Raw genomic sequence first — 25,164 nt, 5'->3', positions numbered from 1 at the left:
AGCCCTAGGACTTGCTGGTCAGGTCGGCGGTTCGAATCCCCGTGACGGGGTGAGATCCTGTTGTTCGGTCCCAGCTCCTGCCCACATAGCAGTTCAAAAGCACGCTGTGCAAGTAGATAAATGGGTACCGCTGCAGCGGGAAGGTAAACGGCATTTCCGTGCGCTGCTTTGGTTCACCAGAAGCGGCTTTGTCATGCTGGCCACATGACTCGGAAGCTGTATGCCAGCTCCCTCGGCCAGTAAAACAAGATCAGCGCCGCAACCCCAGAGTCGTCCGCGACTGGACGTAACGGTCAGGGGTACCTTTACCTTTATACAAGGAAAAAGCATATTTAAACACGATTCACTAGATTTTTCTCCTCCCTTTTGTCCAGAATCTAATCAGCTTCTCTGATGAGACTATCATCTATTTTCCATGTTTTTCTGAACTTTATTGTAGCGAATTACACTATGTATGTTAAGGTACTGTGATGTTAACTGGAACTATCTGTATTTTATTTCACCCAAGCCAAATTGTGTACTGAGAAGCATATCAAACTGCATCCTTTGCAAAATGTAACAAGGACTCCATGTTAAAAATATTTTTGCAAGACAGGGTCTAGGGGCATGAAGAAGAATCAGATGAGGTAAAGGTACTCTACATTCTGATTTTTGGAGACCCTGCAAAATGACCTTCTCCAAACATTCTTCACTTTCAGACTTTTGGACTTCTCTCCCCACCTAGGAAATACAGCTGTGTTAGTTTATTTTCTGAAACTATTTTCATTTGTCTTCAGAGCCCTTTTCAGGACAGACTATGAAGCAAATACTATGCTAAGAGTTGTCCTGTTATGACATTAGACTATCTTGCTTGTGTATTGTAAATACATTAAAATCCAATAAAGATTGGTAATGTATTTTGTTTTACAAATGCTAAAACTGCTCAGTATTCTGTCTACAGTGTAATATTCTCTCTTTCACACAAACACATATAGATATATCTGTTGTACAATGACTCTCCGCTCAGGCTGGATAAAGTGCTTTTAAGTGAACTCTGAGTTGAACTTCAGTGTCAGTGAAGTGACCCAAGTCAGATCAGGGCCATTGCAGAGCCTCACATTGCTCTATTTCTATAGGCATATGAGCTTTACAAGATGTGAGGCTGCCCAGCATGGCATAGTGAAGAGTTGGGGTTTTTAGTTGTTAAAACACAGCAGTGTTGCTTCCCCAAAGCTTGAGAGGCTAGACTTTAAAGTTGATTTGATTGAATACATAACATTTTAACAATAATTGGTAAAAAAAAACCTGCCAGTGTCCTTTGATAAAAGCATATATATCCAAATTAGTCTTCTGAAATCAATTAACCTAATGTCCTTGCTTCTGTTCACTAATTTGGTCTCAGCTTAGGATTCACAATTCAAGTAGGTATTTTATTCCATAAGTGCAACATCCCCTCCCCAATCTCTGAAGCATTTGCATTCAAGTGGTAAAGGTGATTTGAACATCAGTAGCATACTGCCCTGGGGGTCTCCAAAAAGAAGATAGCTGCAACTATTCTTCTTAAAGGAATTAATTTTTACAAAAGATTGAAAACCACAAGAAATCAGTCAGGATTACACAGTAATGTTTACACTACTTGAAGTGGACAGGAACTTGTTTGTAGGGTATGGCTGCTTCCTTCTCGGAAAGAATGCATTCACACAAACCACTGAATATATTACATTCAGGATTAACCTGCACTTCTAGATTATTTTCTTTTACTAAAGATTAAAAATGAAATGGAGGTGGCCTATTTCATTGTCATTTAATTTATTTATATCCCACATTTTCTTTTAGGCGAAGCCCAAAATGGTAAATAGAAAACAGAACACAAAAATAGATGAGTCTAAAAACAAAAATAGCATATAATAAAAAACAAGTAAAAAGAATACAGTAACACCATTAAATTAATAAGAATGTACACTAGTTTTACGACCTGATCTGATAGCGATAAATACCCGTTACTAGCCGAAAAATAATGGGTTAATATGTATCTCAGACAAAATATATTAAGAACCCTTTATACTTTGCAACTGAATTCCTGTATTCTGTACCTTCTTCCCAGTATTGTTTCTAGGGTTTTATCACAAAATGACAATAGATTTTGGCTTTTAAAATGGAGCTTGCAAGGCAATGGGCAAAACTAAAACAGATTCAAAAACACATTTAAAAATAAGGGCACACAATTCAAGCAAAATTTATCCAAAATAACATGTAAAATGTGCAAGAGTGCAAATGCATTTAGAAACAAACATTTTCATCTGTGACTAGAAATTATAAAGTGAAGGCAGAATACGCAGGTCCCCCTTTCTGAACATAATGCAGTCCCTGGAAATAGTTTGATAGGTGAGCATTCACATAACAAGTTGGCAATTCCTATAGGAAAATTTCTAATGTGTTCTTTACAATGAGATTTTTACCCTTAAAAGCAAACACCCAGGAAAACCCTCTTAACCCTACTAAAAGGTATCACTGCATTCCTCAGCCAAACAGAAAAAGGCAAACAAGGAAATAATAAATGCTCTCTCCTTAGTTATTTGAATCTGTGCTGTGTAGTGAGGGTTGGGTACTAATTCCTCCTGTTCAGATAAGTGAATTTTCACATAGCAAGCATTCAGAAAGTGGGACCTCCGTGTAATTTAATTACTTGATAAAGCATCACACAACATAAGTGCTGCAAAATAAAGGTTCACCAGTTTAGATCTTGTTATAGTAAATGAAAGAATGCAGAGGAAACCATTTCAGGTGGCTCCAAGTGAAGAGCAAAAACCTGTACGGCCCAGTGCTTTAGAAAAAGATCAAATAATTTCAGTGGATTTTTCCTCTGCGCTGTAGTCTGAGTAAGGGCCGACGTAGTCTGTACCAGCTGATGTACTCAAACAATCTTCAAGGTCACCTTATTCCAGAATGGATACAGTAACCTAAGTGAGAGGATATTGCATGAATGATGGAAGCAAGTACCCAATCAGCAAAGAAAGGGCTGGATTCAACTACTTGTTTCCATTGGTAGATGCCGGCACAAAGATTCGCAAGCAGCAGAACAGAGTTTTCCCTGCTCTCCTCCCCCAAATCTACTCTGGAGGGTTGGGAGAACACCCAGAACAAAAGGCATACAAGTGGAGGAAAGGGGAGATGGTTGTCAGGCAAGCAGAAACACTTGTGCTGGTGGAACAATCTCCGACCACTAACATGAATTCCATCCAAAAACTGCAGCAGCCCCACTAGCCAAAATCCATGGAAAGAGCTTATGTACATTAAGCAGCAAAGGGGAGTATCAATTGGCACCTCCAGATTGTCTTTCTGCTCTTTCAGCAACCAAGACAGGTAAAATTGCTAACCTCATTCCATCAATATAAATTATACAATTCAATTTCACTTTACTATTGCAGTCAATTGCTATAAATACTGCCACAGGCTTTTTAGAAACCACACACACACACACACACACACACACACACACACACACTCTCACTCACTCACTCTGAGACTAAATCAGAGCACTCTTGTGTGTTTGCAAGGTCGTTAAAAAGCCTGCGGGTAAGAGGGACCCTTCACAGTAATTTGACAAGTGTTCAAATTCATCCATAATCAAGTCACAGGATATAGCATGTGTGTCCTCTTAATGCTTTTACTGCTGGTTTCTCGTTCACAGTTTCACACATGGATAGTGTGTGTGTGTTTTGCAGCTAACTGTTCTTAAACAGAGGGCATTAATACAATTTCTCTGGAGTGAAAGTCCACAAGTTGACGTTGAGGTTTAGCATCAGTACATGAGAGTTGAAGGCACTTAATCATCTTGTCATCTATGTTCTTCCACTGTCAACTCTTGATTTTGATCAGTAAAATTGTCTGTCATAGTTTCTCTTTGTTCAGAGATTTCTGACACATTGTCCCAGTGGTCTTCTCCAGCACAGTTCTGAAATTCTTCAACCACAGTCATGTGAAGATTTTGTAAATCCTGGAAAAAAGCAGCATTAGATTGTTAGAATCTAGTAATTCTATTCTGCTGGTTTAGTTCTGCCCTAAATGTATATGGTTTGCTATTATAACTGCCCACATACAGAAAGGCAAATTTCAGAACTTTTGCTTTCAGGCAAATTCTACTGAAGTCAATGGGAATTTCATCTAATGTCATGTAAACACATCTTCATTTGGTTGGATTAATAAACCAAGAGTGACTTTTTTGGAGTTCAAACTTCAAATTAACTAGGAGGTTTCATGGCACGATATCTACTAATTCAACTTGGGTTTTGCAGCCTCTCCACTGTGCTCCAAATTCCAGCTGGTTTATTTTGCTGTTATGTAATATTTTGATAACTTCAAGGCCGGCGTTTTCAATATCTATGAAAAGCATTTCTTCAAATACCTGAAAGTTATCTCACTACATCAAAACAAAAATATTTACTGTAAGACAGATAAATACAAATGCCAATGAACCGTCACGATACTAAAGAGGTGGATGCAATGATAAAAAGCAAAATTTAGCGGCATAATTAAGTTGTAGCACTTCAGATCATGGTATGTTCCCATGTTACTATTTCCCCTAATTCAGCAAGCTGCTAAATAAATATGCACATAAACCTATATCCATTCAGGTATCTCCAACTGGTCAAACAGTGGTATCCAAATGGCCAAATCAAGTGTCTGCAAATTTGCTCACTAAGGAGGTGCCACAGTGGAGACAGCCAAGACTCAGACATCCTAAGCTTAAAGCTGCAGCAGGAAAAGTGAAGGGCACACCCACAATTCCAAGCAGTGGAAAAGGGTTGAAACTCATCCATTATCCCCATGCATTTTAGAGATGACTGAACAGAAGATGGACAAGCCCCAGCCTTAAGGAGCTTGAAGAGTTGGGGAAGGTGCAGGGCTCAAAGGTGCTCTAAGCATTTTCAGGTACAAGAGCAGCCAAAATGCAGGGGCTACAGAAAATGACCCTGTTTTTAAAAAACCACATGCTGACATTCTGCTAATCAGCTGCTTGGGTGGGGAGTAGAAGAGGTGGATTCATTCCTACCAAGCAGCTGATCAACAGAATTTCAGCTCTCTTGTTTTTTAAAAGGAGTAGCTTGTGCTGAAGCAGCCAGGAGTGTTTAATACAAACAAGCAAAAGATCTAATGAGGTATTCAAAATGTAATTAGTGTAATTAAGATTTTCTCCTGCCAAACACCCTCCACAAAAAATTCAATGTTCTCAAAAATCTGTAGGTTACATCTTATCCTATAATTTATCCAGGTTTTATATATGAGCTCCAATCCCTTCTCTAGTCATACTTCCCAAGGGGAGAAGCAGGCCTAAACCCATGCTGTTCTCCACTTGATACATTGCTCTTAGCCTCTTTCCCAGACCTAGACCTGGCCCCAAAGCATCAGCATCCTATATGCCTTGAGATACAAGTGAGGAACAACTCACTTGCCACTTCCAAGTCCTGGCTGAAAGCAGAAAATGCATTACAAACATACTGCCTCTTTCTCACTACTCTCAAGCTGCTTCCAGAAGGAAAATCAATTGATCTCTGCACTCTCCCCATTAATTTTTTTCATACCTAACTTTCCCCACCTAATTTCCCAAAGAAACGCAAGGCAGCTATCAAATCAGATAACAGTATAAAAACAAAATAATCATAATCCCACCCCTGCCATGGGATCCACAACAGCCCTCTGGTCTCTCTCTAGGCCACACCCCTTCCTGGCTCAGCTCTGCACCGTCTTCAAGCACATAGTTGCAGTACTGGCAGCTGTAATTGTGTGTGTGTTTAATAAATACCTCTCTCCACTGATAAGCACCAGGAAGGTGGAAATAAGTTTGATCTATTCCTGAAACATTTTCGCTGGGTGTTAAACTAGCAAGCTTAAACCACCCTTAGGCTTCTTTTTCACCGAGTGGCTTCCAACAAAGTATTAAAGCACAAAAAACCTCAAACATTACAATTCTCCTTGTACAGGGCTGCCTTCAGAGCTCTTCTAAAAATAGTAACAAGCTCATCTATGTCAATTCTATTCCACCCCAGACTACCTTCTCTCTTTGAGAGAAATTGATCAGACCATCTTTGTAACTTCAACATTGCACAACTGATGTTCATCAAGCCAACACTAATACTTCAGTTCTGGAAATCCTAGCCTTCAAAAAGCTACTGATTAAGTACATTATTTACTGGTAAAAAAAAGAACCCACCAGGAATTGTGAACCAAGAGTTTTGTGAACCACTGTAACTCAACAATTGTTCACATGGGTTCCCTGAAACATGGACAGCTTAACTTCATCAAGAAGAATTATATCTTTTTTATAAGGAATATAGTCTTTTGCTTTATAAAGTGGAAAATACTAAAAAGTGGGTAACTCCTCAACTATACAGCACTTTCCATGGTTGTACAACAACTTGCAAAAATGCAAAAGGGCACAGAATGCTAAATGACTACATACAGGAAAAGAAAGGAAATATGTGGGAGGAATGCAGAGGAATTGGTGGCTGGAATCCTGAACAGAAGCACTTCATACTACACTATTTTATTGGGGAGCCCAACCACCAACTTTCTAAACTCTACTATTACTGTAGGCTATCCACTTTATTTCACCCTATTAATCTCTACAGCAACAGCAGCCTACCAGATGAGCACCTCATCGTTTTCACAAGGAAAGACTTGGAGTGCTAAATAAACAAGAAATCTGAGATGTTCTGCTGGGTGGGCCAAACCCAATAATTATATTCATAATTGCATTTTATATCTGGCTAACTTCTGAGGTCATTGAAAAACTACCCAGTGAAATGTTAACTGAAGTTTCCATCTAGTCAGGAAGGAACTGAGAAAGAGAAGTTGAATGACGTAGGTTGTGTGAAGAAATACTGCAACTGCTCAAACACTCAGTTGACTCTTGGACTAACCAAGGCTTTCCAGATGTTGGAAGACAACAACTCCCATAATCCCTGACCACTAGCTATGCTTGCTGAGGCTGATGGGAGTTGGAGTCCAACATTTGGAGGGCCACAGGTTAGCCAGTCTGGCTCGAAGTCTATGCCACTACAGATTAACCACACTGGTTTTAAAATCAGCGGAAATCCCAGTATACATACCTCTTTGTAGTGGGATGGAATTGTTAGAGGCGGCTTCCAAAGTGCTTTGATTACACTTCTGTATTTCTGAATAAACTTTATGCACACAAATATTCCAAAGAGTATAAATATTGCAAATGCAAATATCAGTACGATATGCAGAATTCTCATTAAGTCTGGAGGAAAAAACAATTATTACCAATTTTATCTCAAGAATTATAGATGAAACAATTTCTCAATCAGAATGTTCACAATATCAGGACAACAGCACTGACCACAAAGGCAGCTTCTGTGAGGGAAATGAAATGTGAGTTTATCTAGATAAACTCCACAAAGACCCTGCCATCCGGACCAAACTGCATGCAGTGCTTCCTGTCTGAGCTGTTGACAGAAAAAGGTGGACTGGTGGGCAGAAAAGTCCATAGACAAGATTGTTAAAGGCAAGCGGTACGGGGGTAGTACACAGCAGAATAAGCAGAGAAAACCCCAATGGAAAAAGAAACTCTGGGGTGGGGGAGAAAACAAGGTGCAGTATACTAACAGCAGAACAGAAAAAGAGAGAGCTTTGGAGGTAGGGAACTACAAGGCTGGGAGCCAGGGGACTACAAGGCTGGGAGCCAGGGGACTTTTGGATATGCAAGGCTGAATTTAACAGTTGAACTAAACAGTCCCTAGTAGTTTATATTTGGAGAAAGGGAGCAATGAATTTTAGATCATGACAATTGTACCAAAAAAAGAACTGTTTCCTTCAGTTAGGGTTAGAACTAACATTTTCACCACTATCCTGAACACATTGTGCAGTATCCAGCTGAACATTTCCACTAGCACAAGGAATTTGAAGTGTGCAGCAGAACTTCTCCACCCTTGCCACTCCCTGTACAGCCCCTACATCTGTCATGGACTTCCCCCTAACCCTTCAGAGAATACTTAGGGGTAGCACTGGGAGAGGAGAGGACAGGGAAGTTCAACTGCAAAGCTTAAAGTCATTAGGCTAGTGTAACTGTTTAGTTGGATACTGCCCATTATATAGTCCATGTGTTGGTAACCTCAAGGTTGGATACTGTTACATGCTGTATGTGGGGCTGCCCTTGGTCTGGTTTGGAAGCTCCAGCTGGTGCAGAATGTGACAGCCAGACTGCTGATGGGGGCCAATAATATGTTTCATCGCTGTTAAAACAGCTGCACTTGCTGTCCATCTACTACCAAGCCAAGTTTAAGGTCCTTATATTAGGTACAAGGTACTTCAGGGACGGAACCCTTATATCCCAGCTTGATCATGGAGATCAACGGCAGGTGTGTCATTGATCATTCCTCAAATTGCTAAGGCCCACCTGTCAACAAGAAGAAACTGAACCTTTAGTGTCATCAACTCAGCCCTGTGGAATATTCTGCCAACAGAGATTCAGAAGGCACCTACTAAAACTTTTTAAAACTTCTGAAAACTTTTCTATTTCACCAAAGAACTTTAAGAATACTGTACAATTTTCCACAATAGTTAATACATCTCTGGTTTTAATTATTACTACCTTTATGGTTTTTATTGCATGGTTTTCTGTATTATGGTAAACCACTTTGATATTTTTCTATGAGCTAGCGGGATATAAATATTTTTAGAAACGAAATAAATAGAAGACTATCAGCAAATTCAATGGAACATGTTGAAGCAATCACTGCTTCCAGCTTCATCCTGTGCATAACCAAAGAGTATTTCAGCATAGCAGTGTACAAAGGCTGAAAACCTAAAAACCAGTAAGGAAAGAGGGACCACCAATGCACAGAGTATAACATACAAGCCTCGTAGGACAGCAAGTCTGCCCTTGAAGCCTAGACATTTGTTAAAATGGAAGCACATCAATGAGTTATTTATTCATTAACAGCTACATTTAGTAGCACGTTTATACATTTGGGGAACACTACTCTCAAGCATCACATTGCAGACCTGCTGCACAGGTAAGGGAAGCAGGAACCTTGTTTTGCCTCATAGTCCATAGGAACCTACATTGCAATAGTCTCTTTGTGAAGCTTTAAGTAATATATAATCTGGTAGGAGCAGAAAAAATTAATATGTGAGATACTATTAACAGCAGCATACTTTCTAGCCATCGCATTTGGAAAGGGAGCAAAAAAAGCAGAGATGTAGCAATTAGAAATACTTAGATTTTATTTTTTTACACATTACCTATAAAGGTAAAGGGACCCCTGACCATTAGGTCCAGTCGTGACTGACTCTGGGGTTGCGGCGCTCATCTCGCTTTACTGGCCGAGGGAGCTTCAGGGTCATGTGGCCAGCATGACTAAGCCGCTTCTGGCGAACCAGAGCAGCGCATGGAAACGCCGTTTACCTTCCCGCTGGTGCAGTACCTATTTATCTACTTGCACTTTGACATGCTTTCGAACTGCTAGGTTGGCAGGAGCAGGGACCGAGCAATGAGAGCCCCATCGCGGGGATTCGAACCGCCGACCTTCTGATCAGCAAGTCCTAGGCTCTGTGGTTTAACCCACAGTGCCACCCGCGTCCTTCACATTACCTATATAAGGAAGTATATTTGTTTAAGAGAATGTATGAAAACAGCATGAGGATAATCATGTCCAATAATTGCTAACATCTGTTTTGCTGAGTATACATGTGTTAGGAAGATGCAGATGGCTGTAGGTTCTGGAGCAGGGATAGCTAACCCACAACCCCCTCAAGCAAATTATTTCTCACACACTGCAAAGATCCCACCAATCTGGGTGGTGGTTGTGGGGGGAGTTAAAATAGAGACAGCTCAGTGCTCTGATGAAGATGCAACTCGCCCTCTCCATGGTCATCAGCTTGATCATTTGATGAGGGGAGGGGAAGCAATGACCCCCTTTTGCACGGATCAGGCAGTCTGCACCTGTGTATGTGTGGGGAAGCTACATCCACCAGTAGCATGCACCCCCCACAGAACTGACCAAGAGTGGATATGACCCTTGAGACAAAAAAGCACTGTGTACACACAGCAACATATATATGTTCTGTCTTCAAATATGGAAATCTGTTTCACACATTTTTAAAAATCTTACACAGAACGAGACAGCAGAAATGACCCTTAACACATTTCTCAACCCTGATCTCTTTACAAAATATGTGGCATACAGAATTTCCAATTCTGTAAAAAAAATATCAAAAAATCAGAAGTTTAATGAAAACATGCTCAGTGTGAACATTTTATTCCAAGTGCAGAGCCCAAGGCTTTTTGAAAACTGAATGCTGCACACCTACAGCTATATTTATTGATTTTATATTTATTGCCAATGTAGCTGCTCAATGAAGTCATTTAGGTGCCCAAAACTCCTCCATAATATATTAATTGAAACAATTTTAGCATTAGGAAATAAGTAGCCAAAGTGACCTCACATCTTAAGTCCACATCAGTTTCATGACACAGAAATAACTGTATTGCTTATGAAGAAAATACACACCAGTTGTAGTTTCTTTGCACTTGATTTCACTTTTTTGGCATGTTAGGATTACATGTGGGATTGATGCTGTTACTTGAAAGCAATATACAGTCCTTTCCTTCAGATTCTTGAATGTTTCCCTCCTATTCTTGCTCAAAACTCTCAGCTGTGCAGATGGGAAGATGGAAAAAGTAAGGCGGTATTATATAGCAATAATAAGCAAATTGACTTTACATCTATTCATATAAGCTGCACAGTTTAGACCTTATTAGAATATGGAGATATGTTTTAGTTTGCATGTACATTCCACAAGCCATTCTCCAAAATAGTTTTACTCTGATTCCACTAAAAACTAGACGAAAGTCACCAGGATTTCTTTGGACTGCTGAAACTTATGCTTCATAATATGTTAAAACCACAATTTTCCTTGGCCATTAGCATAATGTCACAGCAACAGAGATCTAATGCCATGTTTGACTATGTTGCAAAGTTGGCATTTCTTATCCCAATTTTTTACAGTGTAGCTGCTGCCCCCCCCAAAAAACATGGTGATCTAATTTCTGCCCATCTCACCCAAGTGATTGTCATTTGTCCTTCACTAGCTGCTCAGATATTTTTGTACTTTAGAAATGATACAAACAATACGCAGATGATCAAAATGTACCTGAACATCTGCAGCAGAAATGAAGAAAATATAGGTGCATTCCAGAAGCTTTCCAAGTAAACAATAAAATTTGCAAAACACTATTTTCAGAAAATTCCTACTGAAATAGCCCATCCCATTCTTACTAGAATTGATAGCAGGCTGAAACATCTCTTTAGATGTAGTTCCCTCTCTCCCTAAAGTGTGTATGTATTCACATTCAAACCCATACCCACCCCATATCATAAATAGGGCTTTTTGCTACTTGTTTTTTTTTTTTTTAAGTCTTTCAACTTTTCCGGGAATTACTGGCTTGCTGAGCAAAGGCAAGTACTCACTATTTCACTTGTTGATTCGTCCCAGTATTCAATTAAATATTCAAAATATTCAGTTTTATTTTCTGCAGGCTCAAAGGGAGGCAAGAAGCTTATATGAATCATGGTACCGTCTGAGCTTACATTGATTGCTCTTGGAGGTCCTAAAATAGCTGAAATGGGTAAATGCAAACAAGTATAAGTTAAGTCACATTTTCTACTAATTGTGATCAAACATAATCCAATCTGAAGTCTCACATGGATTCTGGGATGGACTTGTGCTGGGTATACTAACTACAGTGGAACCTCAGGTTACGTACTGTCCCCTTTGCGAATCCTTCAGGATCAGCATACCCAGAAGTAGTGGGAACGTTTCCACCACCCGCGCCTGTACAGAAGCGGGCTACCGCCACACGTGCCTGTGCAGGTCAGGCGCCGCTGGATACGAATGTTATGGGGTAAGAACGGACTCCCAGAACAAATTAAATTCATATCCAGAGGTACCAGTGTAGTTCATTTCAATGATGGCAGCAGATCTGCATTCACAAAGGAGTGCACAGCTGCAGCATTTCCTGCTACTGTCATTTACATAAGTGGAGCAGCCTTTGCAGGAGTGGAATATCTTGGTGGTCTCTGATACCTTTCAAGAAACCTCTGCAAGAAAATCTCATGAACCCTGGAGAAGTTATGATGACAAAAGCAGTAGTGGGACCAGAAATCAGATTGCCTATCCATGCACCCAAGAATTCACCTTCATATAGAACAGAAGGGGAGAATTTGTTGCCCCTCCAGATGTTGCTGAACTACAACTTCCATCAATCCTAGCAAGCATGGATAATGGGATAATGGGAGCTGAGTTCCCCAACATCTGGAGGTGCAAAGGTTCCCTACACCTCTGTAGAATTTGGTAGGGAATGTGATATGACAGGTATTCTTAAAACATCTGGACAAGTTAATATAATTACATGTGTTGGGAATATTTCATTCTGGCAAATGATAAAAGTTCTCATTTGTTACTACCACTCAGCAACATCCGTGTAACACTGGTCTGGTTTATGTCATGCTAAACCAAACCATGACAGAGCACAAATGCACAAGCATGTGGGCACCAGGAACGGCGATCATGACTGCTTTGCTGCTGCTCCCTGGTTGTTCTGCTACTGTGCTGCACTAAGCAATGGCTTGCTTAGCATATCATCCAAACCAAGACTCCTGGTTAAGGTTTCCCAGATAAACCATAAGATATAAACCGCAGGACAAACCTTGGTTTCAGCTCATGGCTACTCTGAAGAAAACTAAACCACAATCCTGGTTTCAGACAATATACTGAGTGGTATTCAGTTTAGACCAATTGAAATTAATGCGCCCAAGTTACATCATGTTCAGTGTGTATACTCTGAGTAAAACAAAGTTGACCACTACCCACTAAGCCACACCGTGGCTTACAGCAGTACCAAGGAGGAGCAAAATGGGTGTGTTCTCCTCTCCAGGAGTCCACACAATTGCACTAAACCAAAGCTTTGCATGGTGTGTGAACCAGGCCATTGTCTGCATTCTTTCTTGCGCTGAGAAAGGGAATTGGACAACACAGTTGTACAAGCAAAAAAGACAGATGGCAACCCTAATCTAGAAGGGCTATTGTAGCATCAGCAAGGTTATGGTGACTGAAATATAAGATGTTCATAAACACATTTCCCCAAGGAGGAGCAACATTTTGTTTTTACTGCATCAGACTATAGAGTCTTGTGGCATTTTAAATACTTTAAGATGCCATGGTACCCTTGGCTGTTATTTCTCTTCCACAAAATGATATTCTGAAAAAAAAATTCCCCCCAGAGGTACTGAATAAAATACAGTAGATGAAAATATAAAGAAACATACTGTCTTCCCGTGCTCGAAAGGGCTTAGTTTCAGTCCAGGCAGATTTTAATTCCCCTTGTTCAGCCCTAACATGTAAAATGATGCAGTCATGATTCCTCTCATGATTGAAATTACATTCAGGTTTTGTAATATCTTTGCAATTCACTTTTTTCCATACTTTTTCTTCTGATGCTCTGCAAAAAAATACAAAGAACACACCATTATTTGAACTCCTTATTGTTGCATTTGTGTATGATCAATTAAAAACTTCCTTTGAAATATCTAGCTGAATCTTGAAATACCAGTTTATACATTCTACATTAGTGGTAAAGAAATATCTTGCTGCTTGGCAATGCACAAGTGTTGAAAAACCAAACAACGCTAAGGCAATAGCTATGACAGGGCTCACAAAGCCACCCTGTGCCCTGTAGTTCCATAAAGTCACACAGTATAAGACATCTCTGCCTCAAAATGAAAAGGGGTTACATTACCATACATGAATCAGTTATGCATAGTGACAGAAAAAATTGCCCATTTTGAGAAAAAGAACTGTCCGTAATATGGCTTCATGTGATCTTACCATGAAAGGTGAGCAGAGAAGCCACACTTCCTTTCCCTGTCCTCTTATCTCCCATTTACATCAAGTACTACTTTACAGGTACAAATAAGGGCTATTTTAGTTTAAGACCTGTCACTTTCCCCAGATAAGCAGCCAGGTAAGTATAAACATGACTGAAACCTCAATCTGGAACTTTTACTGGAAGTAAGCCTCTTTAAAATTCAATGGGAACTATTTCTAAACGTTTGAAACAACAATGCCAAATTCAAATTTGTTTAACTGTTACTTACAACTATGTACCGTATTTTTCCATGTATAAGATGCCCCCATGCATAAGATGCCCCCTATTTTTTTGAGCCCAAAATTAAGAAATAAATATTTTTAAGTATTCCGTGTATAAGACGACCCCCAATTTTAAACTTTAAAAATTTGGGAAGAATATACACAGAAAAATACAGTGATTACCCATTCTCAAGAGCAACCACCCTAACATGCAGTCCAGTCCTATATACAGAAGTCCCTCTTTGATCAACAGCACTTACTCCCAAGAATGTACTGGATTCCAGCTTCAGTTAAGCAATCAATTTACAACAAGGTTTTACAACAGGCATGTGCCATCTTAATACATAGTACATTTCATGTGTTCAAAATCTTCACATAGATTGGGTGCAATATAATATTAGTCATACAGTAGACTCACTGAAGCCAATGGGCAGTATTGAATTGAATGGATCCATTAGCAGAAGGTCTTCTGACTGCCCAAATGAACTTCCCCTTTCTTCTCCCTGCCATGTCCCCATGCCCCTGTTCTGGGGGTTCTTTTAATCATTCAGAGCAAATTTAAGGGAGGGGGAGAGACAAAGACCCACTGTGCAAACAGAAAATCCTGCACAAGGATATCCATTAAGTCTACTCTGAGTAAGATTAACATTGCATTATCCCTCAATATTATGTGCAAAACTATAAATTTACCAACAGCTAGTAGCTTGTCAATTATATGAACAACAAGCCCACACTAAACATGATTATAGTGGTACCTCGGGTTAAGAACTTAATTCGTTCCAGAGGTCTGTCCTTAACCTGAAACTGTTCTTAACCTGAAGCACCACTTTAGCTAATGGGGCCTCCCGCTGCTGTCACACCGCCGCCGCACGATTTCTGTTCTCATCCTGAAACAAAGTTCTTAACCCGAAGTACCTATTTCTGGGTTAGCGGAGTCTGTAACCTGAAGTGACTGTAACCTGAAGTGCCTGTAACCCGAGGTACAACTGTAGTCAGAAAGAAGAAATGAGGAGTTCAATGGGGCTTATCTTACTGAGTAATTCTATACATAACCACTCAATAGCAAGTGTGCATCCAACTACATACAGTCTTGGCATTGCTAAAAACATTCCTGTTCAGACAAGCCTACCCAGAAGCTTAGAAAGTTGGGGTAATTTTAATCTGTTTTAGTATTTTAACTTTTGTATATTTTAAAGTAGGATAGAAATTTTCCTTGATTTTAATGTTTTATCTTTTAATTTTAATGTTTAATGCTTTACAAGGTTTTTGTAAAGGTTTTTTTTTTACAATCAAGAGGTGTATAAATTTTATGAAATAAATAAATACAATGAAACTCTACTTGGGAGCAAGTACTATGGTTTCCAGTGGAATCTCTTTGCAAAGCCTGAAATAGAAGCACAATTCAATTCAAACTGCATTAGAAAAATTAGAGCAGAAGGGGACAATAAGGACTAAAATAAAGTACAGATTATGTCTCGTATTAGGATATGAACTTTTAATTTAAAGAAAACTTGCACATTTCCATTTCTTTAATTCAACCACCACTCTAATTTCCATTATTTCCAACACAATTTGCTAAAATAAACTTCAGTACATATGTTTAAACAGCAAAACCCAATTTTGTATACAAATATATACAGATCTTACAAAAGCAAACACTATACACCATAGAATGCAATTTTGGAGTTATACAGGAACCATTTACTTACATGCGTGTTTTAAACTTCCATTCAACACTATAAGTCACTGAACCATTGATTGCTGTAACTGGAGACCATTTCAATACATTATCAAAATTATATGACTGAATTGTCACATTCTCTGGCGCAGATAAGGAGAAAGATTCTATAAAGACATTAACAACAGAGTATTAATACACATTAACAAAAATACAGGTTTAATGTAGATGCCTCCAAAATTCAGGGCAAATAAAAATACTGATAGTGGCAGTAGTGAGTTGGGCCCTGATGCTAGTGCAGGTAGAATATGAATAGGTATAATCATAGCTAAGCTAAACTGCAAGTGACCATGACAATGGAATTTGGTGTGGCACACAATAAAGTTTGGCCTGGACCTTTATGCACAGGCCATCCAGTTTAAGTACTGCACAGAGGCTGCATACAGGTTCACTGCCCTTTTGGTCAGGCATTATTGGTTCAAAATGTTCAAATTACTATACAATCTTACATCTAAGGGATGAAGAACCTGTAGATGAAGACTCCAAAGGTTGCTGGACTCCAACTTTCATCATCCCTGAACATTTGCCATACTGGCAGGGGATGATAGGGTCAGAGTCATCATCATCAAACCTTTATTGCATTAGCATACAGCCATAGCAGGATAAGACAAAAATGCTAGAGAGAAGCAACCTAACAAAATTCAAACGATATTACTGGCATTGTGACATTTAAATTACCCTAAAACAATAATGTAAAAATTTAGTTGCCAGCGCCGGGAATCTAAAATGCAGATGTATATAAAACATATAATGGCCCCAAAATAGGCTCGGCACATTAGGTTAAAAAGGTAATACAAAGAATTAAAACAGGTCCAGGTCTGGGACACACTACCCAGTCAGTGTAGCCCTGAGTTTCAAAGCCTGCACTATAAAGATTGCCACCCCACGTGAAATTTGGGGATTTGCGTCCACAAGAAGCGATTTCAAACAGTCTTCCTTAGATGTGATGGTGGGCGGGATCAAGAGGAGGAGCTTAGTTCTTATTAGCTCATAAATAGGGCAGTAGAAAAAGAAGTGTATGAAGTCCTCTACTTCATTCATTGTGCATGGACATAGACGCTGAGTAATGGGGGTCTTAAAGTAAATCCCCTGCAAGAAGGCCGTGGGTATAGAATGGAAACGGGCCATGGTAAACACTCTTCTCAAATTGGGCTCCGTCAGGTCTATCAAGTAGTTAGCAAGTGATCTTACCACTTTCACTTTAGGGAGCCACTTGGAGAGGCGAGCTGTGGTGGACTGTGCCCGGTCCATGGCCTCGTCTCTTGTAAGAATCCAGGCCCGGATATTATGATGGTCCCAAGATGACAGCGTGTCAAGATCTGGGAGGGAGTAGCGTGCCGTGATAATCTCCATGGCCTTGGACCATTTGTTGTTATGAGCACAAGTTAAAAAGGCTTGCCTGGCTAGTAGGGAGCCTGGGGCTTTGATTAATTTACAATAAAAACTAATTATTCTAATGTGGGCTCTCGCAACAATAGAGGGGAGGCCCAGTTCTGTTCTTAACTGTGCAGCAACCGAGCCCTTGGGGAGGCCCAGTAATTTTCGTGCAAAAGAGTTTTGTAGAATCTCGAGCCGTTGTAGTGTTTTTAAATTCCACCCCCAGATTTCAACCCCATACAGTAACATTGGGAGGACTTTGCTGATAAATGCTTTTCTGATTGGAGGAACCAACTGGCCGCCTTTTGCATAGAAGAATTTCTCCAAGGCTTTGATGGTTCTACGGGCAGCCAGGATGGTCATATTTAGGTGAGCTGACCAACTAAGCCCATGCTGAAAAGTGATGCCCAAATACTTGAATGCTGAACAATATTCAATAGAGTGGCCCTCAAAATTCCAGAATGGCTTCCGAGTTTTCGTGCCAAAAGTAAGAATTTTGGTTTTGGCGAAATTGATTTTGAGGGAGTTGGTGTCACAATATGTCATGAGCCCTCTGAGCATGTTGTTTAAGCCCTGCTTGGTTAAAGACAGTATCACCATGTCGTCCGCATAGAGTAATATGGGGATCTTAAGCTGTTGTAAAGAGGGGGCAGATTGGTTTAGGGCCTTCATGGTTGTAACGATGTCATTAATGTAGAAATTACATAGAAAAGGGGCCAAGAGGCAGCCCTGTTTGACCCCTTTATTCAGAGGGAAAGAATCAGAAAGAGCTCCCAGAGGGCCAAATTTTACTCTGGCCGATATGTCATTATGAATTTCCATAAGAAGGTGGATGAGTCTCTTATCTATGTTGGTGTAACTAAGCTTCTGCCATAGCCTATCTCTAGGGATGGAGTCAAAAGCAGAGGTCAGGTCCACAAAAGCCGCGTGTAGTTTGCAGTTGAACCTGTTTAGGTATTTATCAATCAATGTAAATAGAACAAGACATTGGCCAGATGTACTATGACCTTTACGGAAGCCAGCCTGTTCCGGATGGGTCAGAGTCAAACAACATTTTGAGGGCCTCAGGTTCCCCACCCCAATCTAGATTATCAGGGTAGCATATGTGGGGTTTCCTCCAAGGAACTGACCAACCCCAGTTTTAACTTCAGAGATGGAACTCTAGAAGGCTTCTTCTGATTCAGAAGGTGAGAAGTCATTAATTTAACACTGCAGTAACTAGTTAATTTATATTTGCACATAATTTCTCTTCTCTGAATTGAAATGGGGAAATGAACACACCAGAGCTTGGTCACTGGTCTTTGTTTTATACTGCCAAACAAATAAGAGAGAATACTTGCTAGTACAAGGGAGCACCCCTATTTTTTGTCTTCCATTGCTATAAAACCTAGAAAGGTACACCAGAGACAAAAAAGAAATAAAAAGGGTGTTGCAGTCAGGAATTCCAAACGATGATCGCTTTTCAGTGCATAAGTAGTCACACAGTAAGGGGAGGGGAGTTGGTGAATGCCACAGTGTCTTAAGAGACTTACTGCTTTTGGTTTCCACCCAGCTATAATATTTCAGAGCTACAGACAACACTTTCAGAAATAACAGGGAAATAGAAAAGTGACAAAGCATATTAGCAAATAAAACTAAAAAGGAAGATGAAACAAATTCACTAGATCCAATTTTTCATCTATCAGTTCTGAAAAAGGAAGGGGCCCATGGCACCCTAAATCTAATTTATAATGGCTTGAGTTTTTACAAATGCTCAATACACTGCTTGCTTCATCAGATTAGTTATAAGAAAATAATGTTGAAATAACTAATTCAAGTAGTCTGGATCACCTGGTCCAGTTTAAAAGCTAGCTGCATAGTTTATGAAGAACATCCGTCCCACCATGCTATTAACTGAACAGCAACTGAAGTAGTTCCAGATTTGTGGTGGGAATACCTGTGTGTCATCCAAGTAGGTTGGGGGCAAGCATTCTCAGCAAAACTAATTGCAAAAAATCAGCTTGTATTAACATAACCAAAGCGGCTTTCCTCCCTCACTCCTAATCCCCTTCAAAAGGAAAACATCACAATACCCTTCTATTAGACAAAGCAGTAAGTAAACTAGTCTACCCAAAAGAGGGTGGAATGGGACATTTCTTCTTTCTGATTATTATTCTTTCATACCCCTCCAAAAGAATCTCTCCAGACGGGATGATTGTGCAGCAAAATGGTTAATGTGCTTCAGTGTGGGCCAGTGTGAAGAGATGAAAACTGGGGCAAAAAATCCTAATTTTGCCTAAAGGGGTCTAAACTGGTGATGTCTGACAAGGAACAAGTTCTTGTGGTGAGAGTGGATGCCTCAATGAAGGTGTTGACAGTGTGTGACTGCCGTGAAAAAGGCAAACAACATACTAGAGATTTAGAAAAGTGAGTGGAAATAGAATTGCCAATAGCATAATACAATTATATAAATCTATATAAGTCTGTACAATTCTGATCGTCTCAACTCAAAATAATATAGAGCTGAAAAGGATTCATAAAAAGGCAACCAACAATGTCAGTAATTTATCTATATGATATTGTTTGAAGATAATAAATTATTATGTGGGTCTAGCTGTTCCTGTATTTATGATGACTATAAAGTCTACATTTTCTAATTAGTAAATTATTTTTGTTGCAGTAAATTGCAAACATGGCCATGTCCTCTTGTCTCATGCTCAAGTGGATGCCCTTCAATGTTTGCAGTTGTTAATTTCAAGTGGCTCTTTAAGTTGTAATTGCATTTTAATTACTGACTACATTGTCTTTTTGTTTGCATGTAGTAGTATTGGTCAGGAAACACCTACTCTGGTTTGTATCTGTTTAAAAGATTGGGCAAATTCATGAAAGATAGGGCCATCAATGGCTGCTAGCCATTGTTCTACTTTCGCTGGTAGAGGCAGTATGCCTCTGGAGACCAGTTGCTGGGAAGAGTGCTCTTACTCTCACGTTTTGCTTGCAGGCTTTCCATAGACCCCTGAAGAACAGGGTGCTGCACTAGGTGGGCATCTGGTCTGGTCCAGCAGGACTCTTAGGAATCCTACAAGAATTCTACAACTCCAAAGTCCAGAGCTCAATCCACTGGCCTAGAAACCCCTGCCCCATTATCAAGAAAGCACCCACAACCACAGATTATTTTCACAACGCTTTGCTCTCCATACCAGGCCACTGTATGCCACTTCTCAGCCCCAGGACGCAAACACCACACAATCCTAATCAACACTGTTTTCATTTTGGCATACACACACTATACCCCAGAATCACATCAGTATGCAGCAGCAGAATACAGTGGTACATCCGGTTAAGTACTTAATTCATTCCAGAGGTCCATTCTTAACCTGAAACTGTTCTTAACCTGAAGCACCACTTTAGCTAATGGGGCTTCCTGCTGCCGCCGGACCACCGGAGTGTTCTCATTCTGAAGCAAAGTTCTTAACCCGAGGTACTATTTATGGGTTAGGGGAGTCTGTAACCTGAAGCATATGTAACCCGAGGTACCACTGTACTATCAACAGCAGCAACGCCCCCCCCGCTACAGTGGTACCTCAGGTTACATACGCTTCAGGTTACAGACCCGCTAACCCAGAAATAGTGCTTCAGGTTAAGAACTTTGCTTCAGGATGAGAACAGAAATTGTGCTCTGGCGACGCGGCAGCAGAAGGAGGCCCCATTAGCTAAAGTGGTGCTTCAGGTTAAGAACAGTTTCAGGTTAAGTACAGACCTCCGGAACGAATTAAGTACTTAACCCAAGGTACCACTGTACGTATTTTGCACCCTCATTTGTGATAGCCTTGTGCATACACCTCCGACTCCCACATATCAGACATGCAAAAGTGTGGGCCATTTCAGTGCACCCTTAAGTGCGCAAGGGAAATTCTAGTCGCAACTTCTCCAGGGATGAGGCCCGGGAACCGTTTCCAAGGACACGGCTCCAACGTCAAACCTAAGCCATGCCAGCCTTCTGAGCCATACCCAGAGCGCAAGTTCTTCCACACTAGATTGACCACACTTGGAGCCCCCCTTGTGCTTTTAACAACGGTACAGAAAAGTACAGCAGGCGCGGGGGTTTTCCACGACTGTATCTCTATGCCAGGGAAATCCTACCAAAACACCCGAAACACCAAGGAACCCTTCCGGGTGGAAGAAACAGCAACTCAAATCTGAAGGACCGTAAGAAGAGCCTGATGGATCTAGCTCAGCATCCTGTTCTCACCGGGACCAACCAGATGCCTGTGGGAAACCAGGATTTGGGCACAAGAGCCCGCTCCCCTCCTGGGGTTTCCAGCAACTAGTATTCAGAAGCACGTAGAGGCAAAGCATAGCCGTCAACTTCACGAGAACGTGTCTAGCCCTCTGTTTTAAAAAGTTCGCGGCCACCACCGCCTCCTGGGGAAGAGAGTTCCTTAGTGAACCCAAACCCACCCACCTCTTATCGGGGAAGGAAGCTAGAGGAGGAAGAGGGGGGCGCGGGGAGACGAGGGTCTTTCTTCCACTTCGCCTTAATAAAAATAAAAACTAAGCCGCCACGGGCCCTGCGAGCTACCTTTGCCCCTCTCCCCCCCCCCGCGCGCTCGTTTCGCCCTTCTCGGCGGCGGACGGGTCTCACCTGGGACGGCCACGCCGAGCAGCGGCCTCGCTAGGCAGAGGAGCACCCACAGGGCGCCCAGGGGCTGCATAGCAGCAGCTGAGCTCCGGCCTCGCCTGGAGTCTCGGTCTCTCGCTCTCTCTCAGGCGCCCCCTGACTGGGGGAAGAGCCCCGCGCTCGCCTCACCCGCCATTCACGCTCTCGCCTCCTCCGACTAGACGCTGACGCCGCCCCGCCCTTTCGCCTTCTCCTTGGCCTGCACGCCTCCCAGCGAAGGCCGGCCTCTTCCCGGACTTGCCTCGGAGGTTGGGGCGGGCAGCTCCCTCGCACGCGAAACAAGCTGCACGCCCTCAGAAGGAGGAAGAAGAGGAGCCGGCCGCGGCCTGGACGTAGTAGCGGCGCCGGCCTCCGCGTTTGCTATTAGGCTGGGGGTCTCGGGCAGAACCATAAAGGGGAGGAAAACAGCCTTTGGGGGCCCCGCTGGCTTTCCGCTCTGAACTAGGTTTGGACAGACAGGCAGCTCTTCCAAGGGGATGAGACCTTTAAATACAGAACCCATCTCTGAAAAGTAGCGCACATTGCCTTTTGGTCAGCTGCTTTGAATGATGGTTCTGTAAACAGAAAAGTAGTCTATAAATGCAGGGGCAACAGGGTCAGAGGTCACTTGCCTGGTGCCTCAGTGACACCCTGGAGCCACAGCATTTTAGGAGTTGCTACTGCCACTGCCAGCAGTGGAAAAGGTGCCCCCTGGAAGGTTTGAAGCCCCTGGGGTGGGGGGCAGAAGGGATCAAGGAGAAGGAAGTTGGGTCTCACTAAAGGAGACACACACACCCCAGCAGTAAAAGTTGCTATGAGCACAGGAATTCAGTGATACCAAGGTCCACCTGGCGGGGGAAGTTATACGACACATCCCTGCATTGTAGGGAGATGATCTAGATGACCCTTGGAGTCATATATCGAGTCATGTCATGCTTTATAATTTCTGTGTACACATAAAACCATGACATGACTCACAAAAAATGGGACACTAGAGGGGTAAAAATCTTAAACAGTCAAAGGTTGATGCCAGCAACCACCATACAGTGTAAAAATTATATTGTTCTTTTCTCCCCCTCTGCCACTTTCAGTTTTTGCGACAACTTTTCCGTTATGGCTGTTTGCTGGACTATATTATATCAATGATCAATATTCATTAATTGCAAGGTTTTCCAAGTTCTGGCTATTACCGTTCTAGCTGCTGTTCATAAATGTGCTTTTAATTTCTGACTTCCTAATTGGCCCATATCTGAAGTATGTAAATTAAGTAAGTGTGAAGCCAGGGATGATTCAGATGTAATAGACATAGAACTGGCATCGTGCCCCGACTCTCTTGATGACTGCTCCCAGTAGCTTCATATTTTAGCATAAGGGGGGAAAACTGTGGTCCACGGCATCTCACAGCACAACTACCAGAGGGGCCGAAACATACGATAATCTCCCAACACTATTCAGTAAACCACAGTGCCACCAACTTCCAATTCTCATTTTCCAGTTTATTAATATTACATTTAAAAATATTAACATTTTATTTCCTTCAACAGCCCCTCTGGGCCTTGTCTGCCAGAGGAGGGAGAAGACACTTCTTGACTTGGTAGCAGACCAGGCAGGCAGGAGAACTAGGGGGTGAGTGTGTGTGCATGCAGACATGTGAAGCATGGCGCTAGAAGTCCCAGCAGCAGCCCTGGGATCTTTCCCTTTCCCTTAGTCCATCTGTTCTGCTCCCTCCTTCCCATTGTTTCTCTTGCTCCTACCAGAGGCAGAGATGACCAACAACTTGGGTGAATTCAAAAGAGGCTTAGAAAAATTCATGGCAGAAAAGGCTATCAGTGGCTACTAACTCATGATGTCTGGAAACTGCAGGAAGGGCAACTGCTGTTGTGTGCAGGTCCTGATAGTGTGCTTCTCATAGGCATCTGGTTGGCTTTGCTGGGAACAGGATGCTGGACTGAATATTTTGGATTAATATTCTGTTGGGAGCCGCCCAGAGTGGCTGGGGAAACCCAGCCAGATGGGCAGGGTATAAATAATAAATAAATATATTATATAATTATTATAAAAGTCTCATGTTCAATCCTTGGTATTTCCATGTAGGGCTGGGTCATCATGATTCAGAGATCACACTCTTGTTCCCTACCCTCTAGCAATACCTGTGACTATGAAGAAACTCGGAGAACGTGCTCATATCTTTAGTTCACTGCATGAGTCAAATCATTTGGAGACTAGAGAAAGTGAAAGTGGGAATAAAAAAGGCAAAATGAATTCAGTATGTTTTCACTTTATTCTGCAACCACATATGTGGTGTGCATTTTACACAGCACAAGCAACATGTGGTTGCTGTGAGAAACCCTTGCACTAGCTCCAACTTTGGTGCTCCAGCTGTTGCGAAACCTAACTTCTGTCAGCCCCAGCAAGCATGGCCAAGAGTTGTAGTTCAGTAGCACCTGAAAGGCCAAAGGTTCCTCGCACCTGCACTAGCTGGTTCTAAATTCCTAGAGACGCTTCCAGTAGCTTCCAGGTGCAGTAAAGAAAGCAGTCGTGGCAAGAGCAACTGCTGCTCGTGTGGCTCCTCATTGCATTTCATACCTTCTTCCCTCAGTCTGTTCAGTGACCTGCATAGGCCACTGACATGCTCTCCCACCTCATTATTTGTAGAAGGGGGACTGGTGGCGTTACCTGTGCATCTCTACTTAAAACAGAGTATGGAGTTGGATGTGGAAGATGGCCAACCAAGGCAGAGCCATCTTCAAGCATCCCACAGCTGTTGCAGAGACTGTCATAAAAAATGGGGGGGGGTCTCTGCCAGAGGGGGGTGAGCCTGGAGAGGTGAGCCCAGCAGAGGAACCTTTGTCTCTTGGACACAGAACATTCAGGAGTGAGCAGAAGGTGGACCTTGCAAATTATCATTTTATTATATTGAATGGTTTACTTGAGAGGATAGGAACTGAAAGGAGTACTGTCTCTTGCCCCCATCCTCTTTCATTTCAGGTATTCAACCCATCCTCCTGACCCCAGCTTCTGTTTCAAGGTTTTCCATTCTCTTTCCCTTTTTGTGTCATTGTAACACATATTCTACAAGACAGCCCGGCTTTGTCTACTCTGTGTAGGTTTTTCATATTTGTATTCCACTGTAACGCTTTAGTTATCGCCCTAGTGCAAGGTGATGGTTATGATCACGTTGACATGGATGTGCTCATGCTTTGTGTAACTTTTTCCTATGTCTCACCCTATGTGCTATGTCAGATTCTGCCACAATGCA

At 41.7% G+C, this 25,164-nt stretch overlaps 1 protein-coding gene across 1 annotated transcript; it reads right to left on the bottom strand.

Annotated features, from left to right (window-relative positions):
• Positions 1–1,771: 1,771 nt before the first annotated feature.
• On the bottom strand, positions 1,772–22,180 carry IFNGR2 (interferon gamma receptor 2). The gene is made up of 7 exons (XM_053386621.1): positions 21,891–22,180; positions 15,861–15,996; positions 13,332–13,504; positions 11,475–11,623; positions 10,515–10,659; positions 7,089–7,243; positions 1,772–3,976 (listed from the first exon to the last, which is right to left on the bottom strand). The coding sequence occupies exons 1-7, from the start codon at positions 21,958–21,960 to the stop codon at positions 3,818–3,820; spliced, it is 987 nt and encodes a 328-aa protein (XP_053242596.1). The 5' UTR covers positions 21,961–22,180; the 3' UTR covers positions 1,772–3,817.
• Positions 22,181–25,164: the final 2,984 nt, after the last annotated feature.

The sequence above is a fragment of the Podarcis raffonei genome, chromosome 4 (genome assembly GCF_027172205.1).
Source record: "Podarcis raffonei isolate rPodRaf1 chromosome 4, rPodRaf1.pri, whole genome shotgun sequence".
Classification (NCBI taxonomy): Eukaryota; Metazoa; Chordata; class Lepidosauria; order Squamata; family Lacertidae; genus Podarcis; species Podarcis raffonei.
This window is presented reverse-complemented; position numbering and strand designations above follow the sequence as displayed.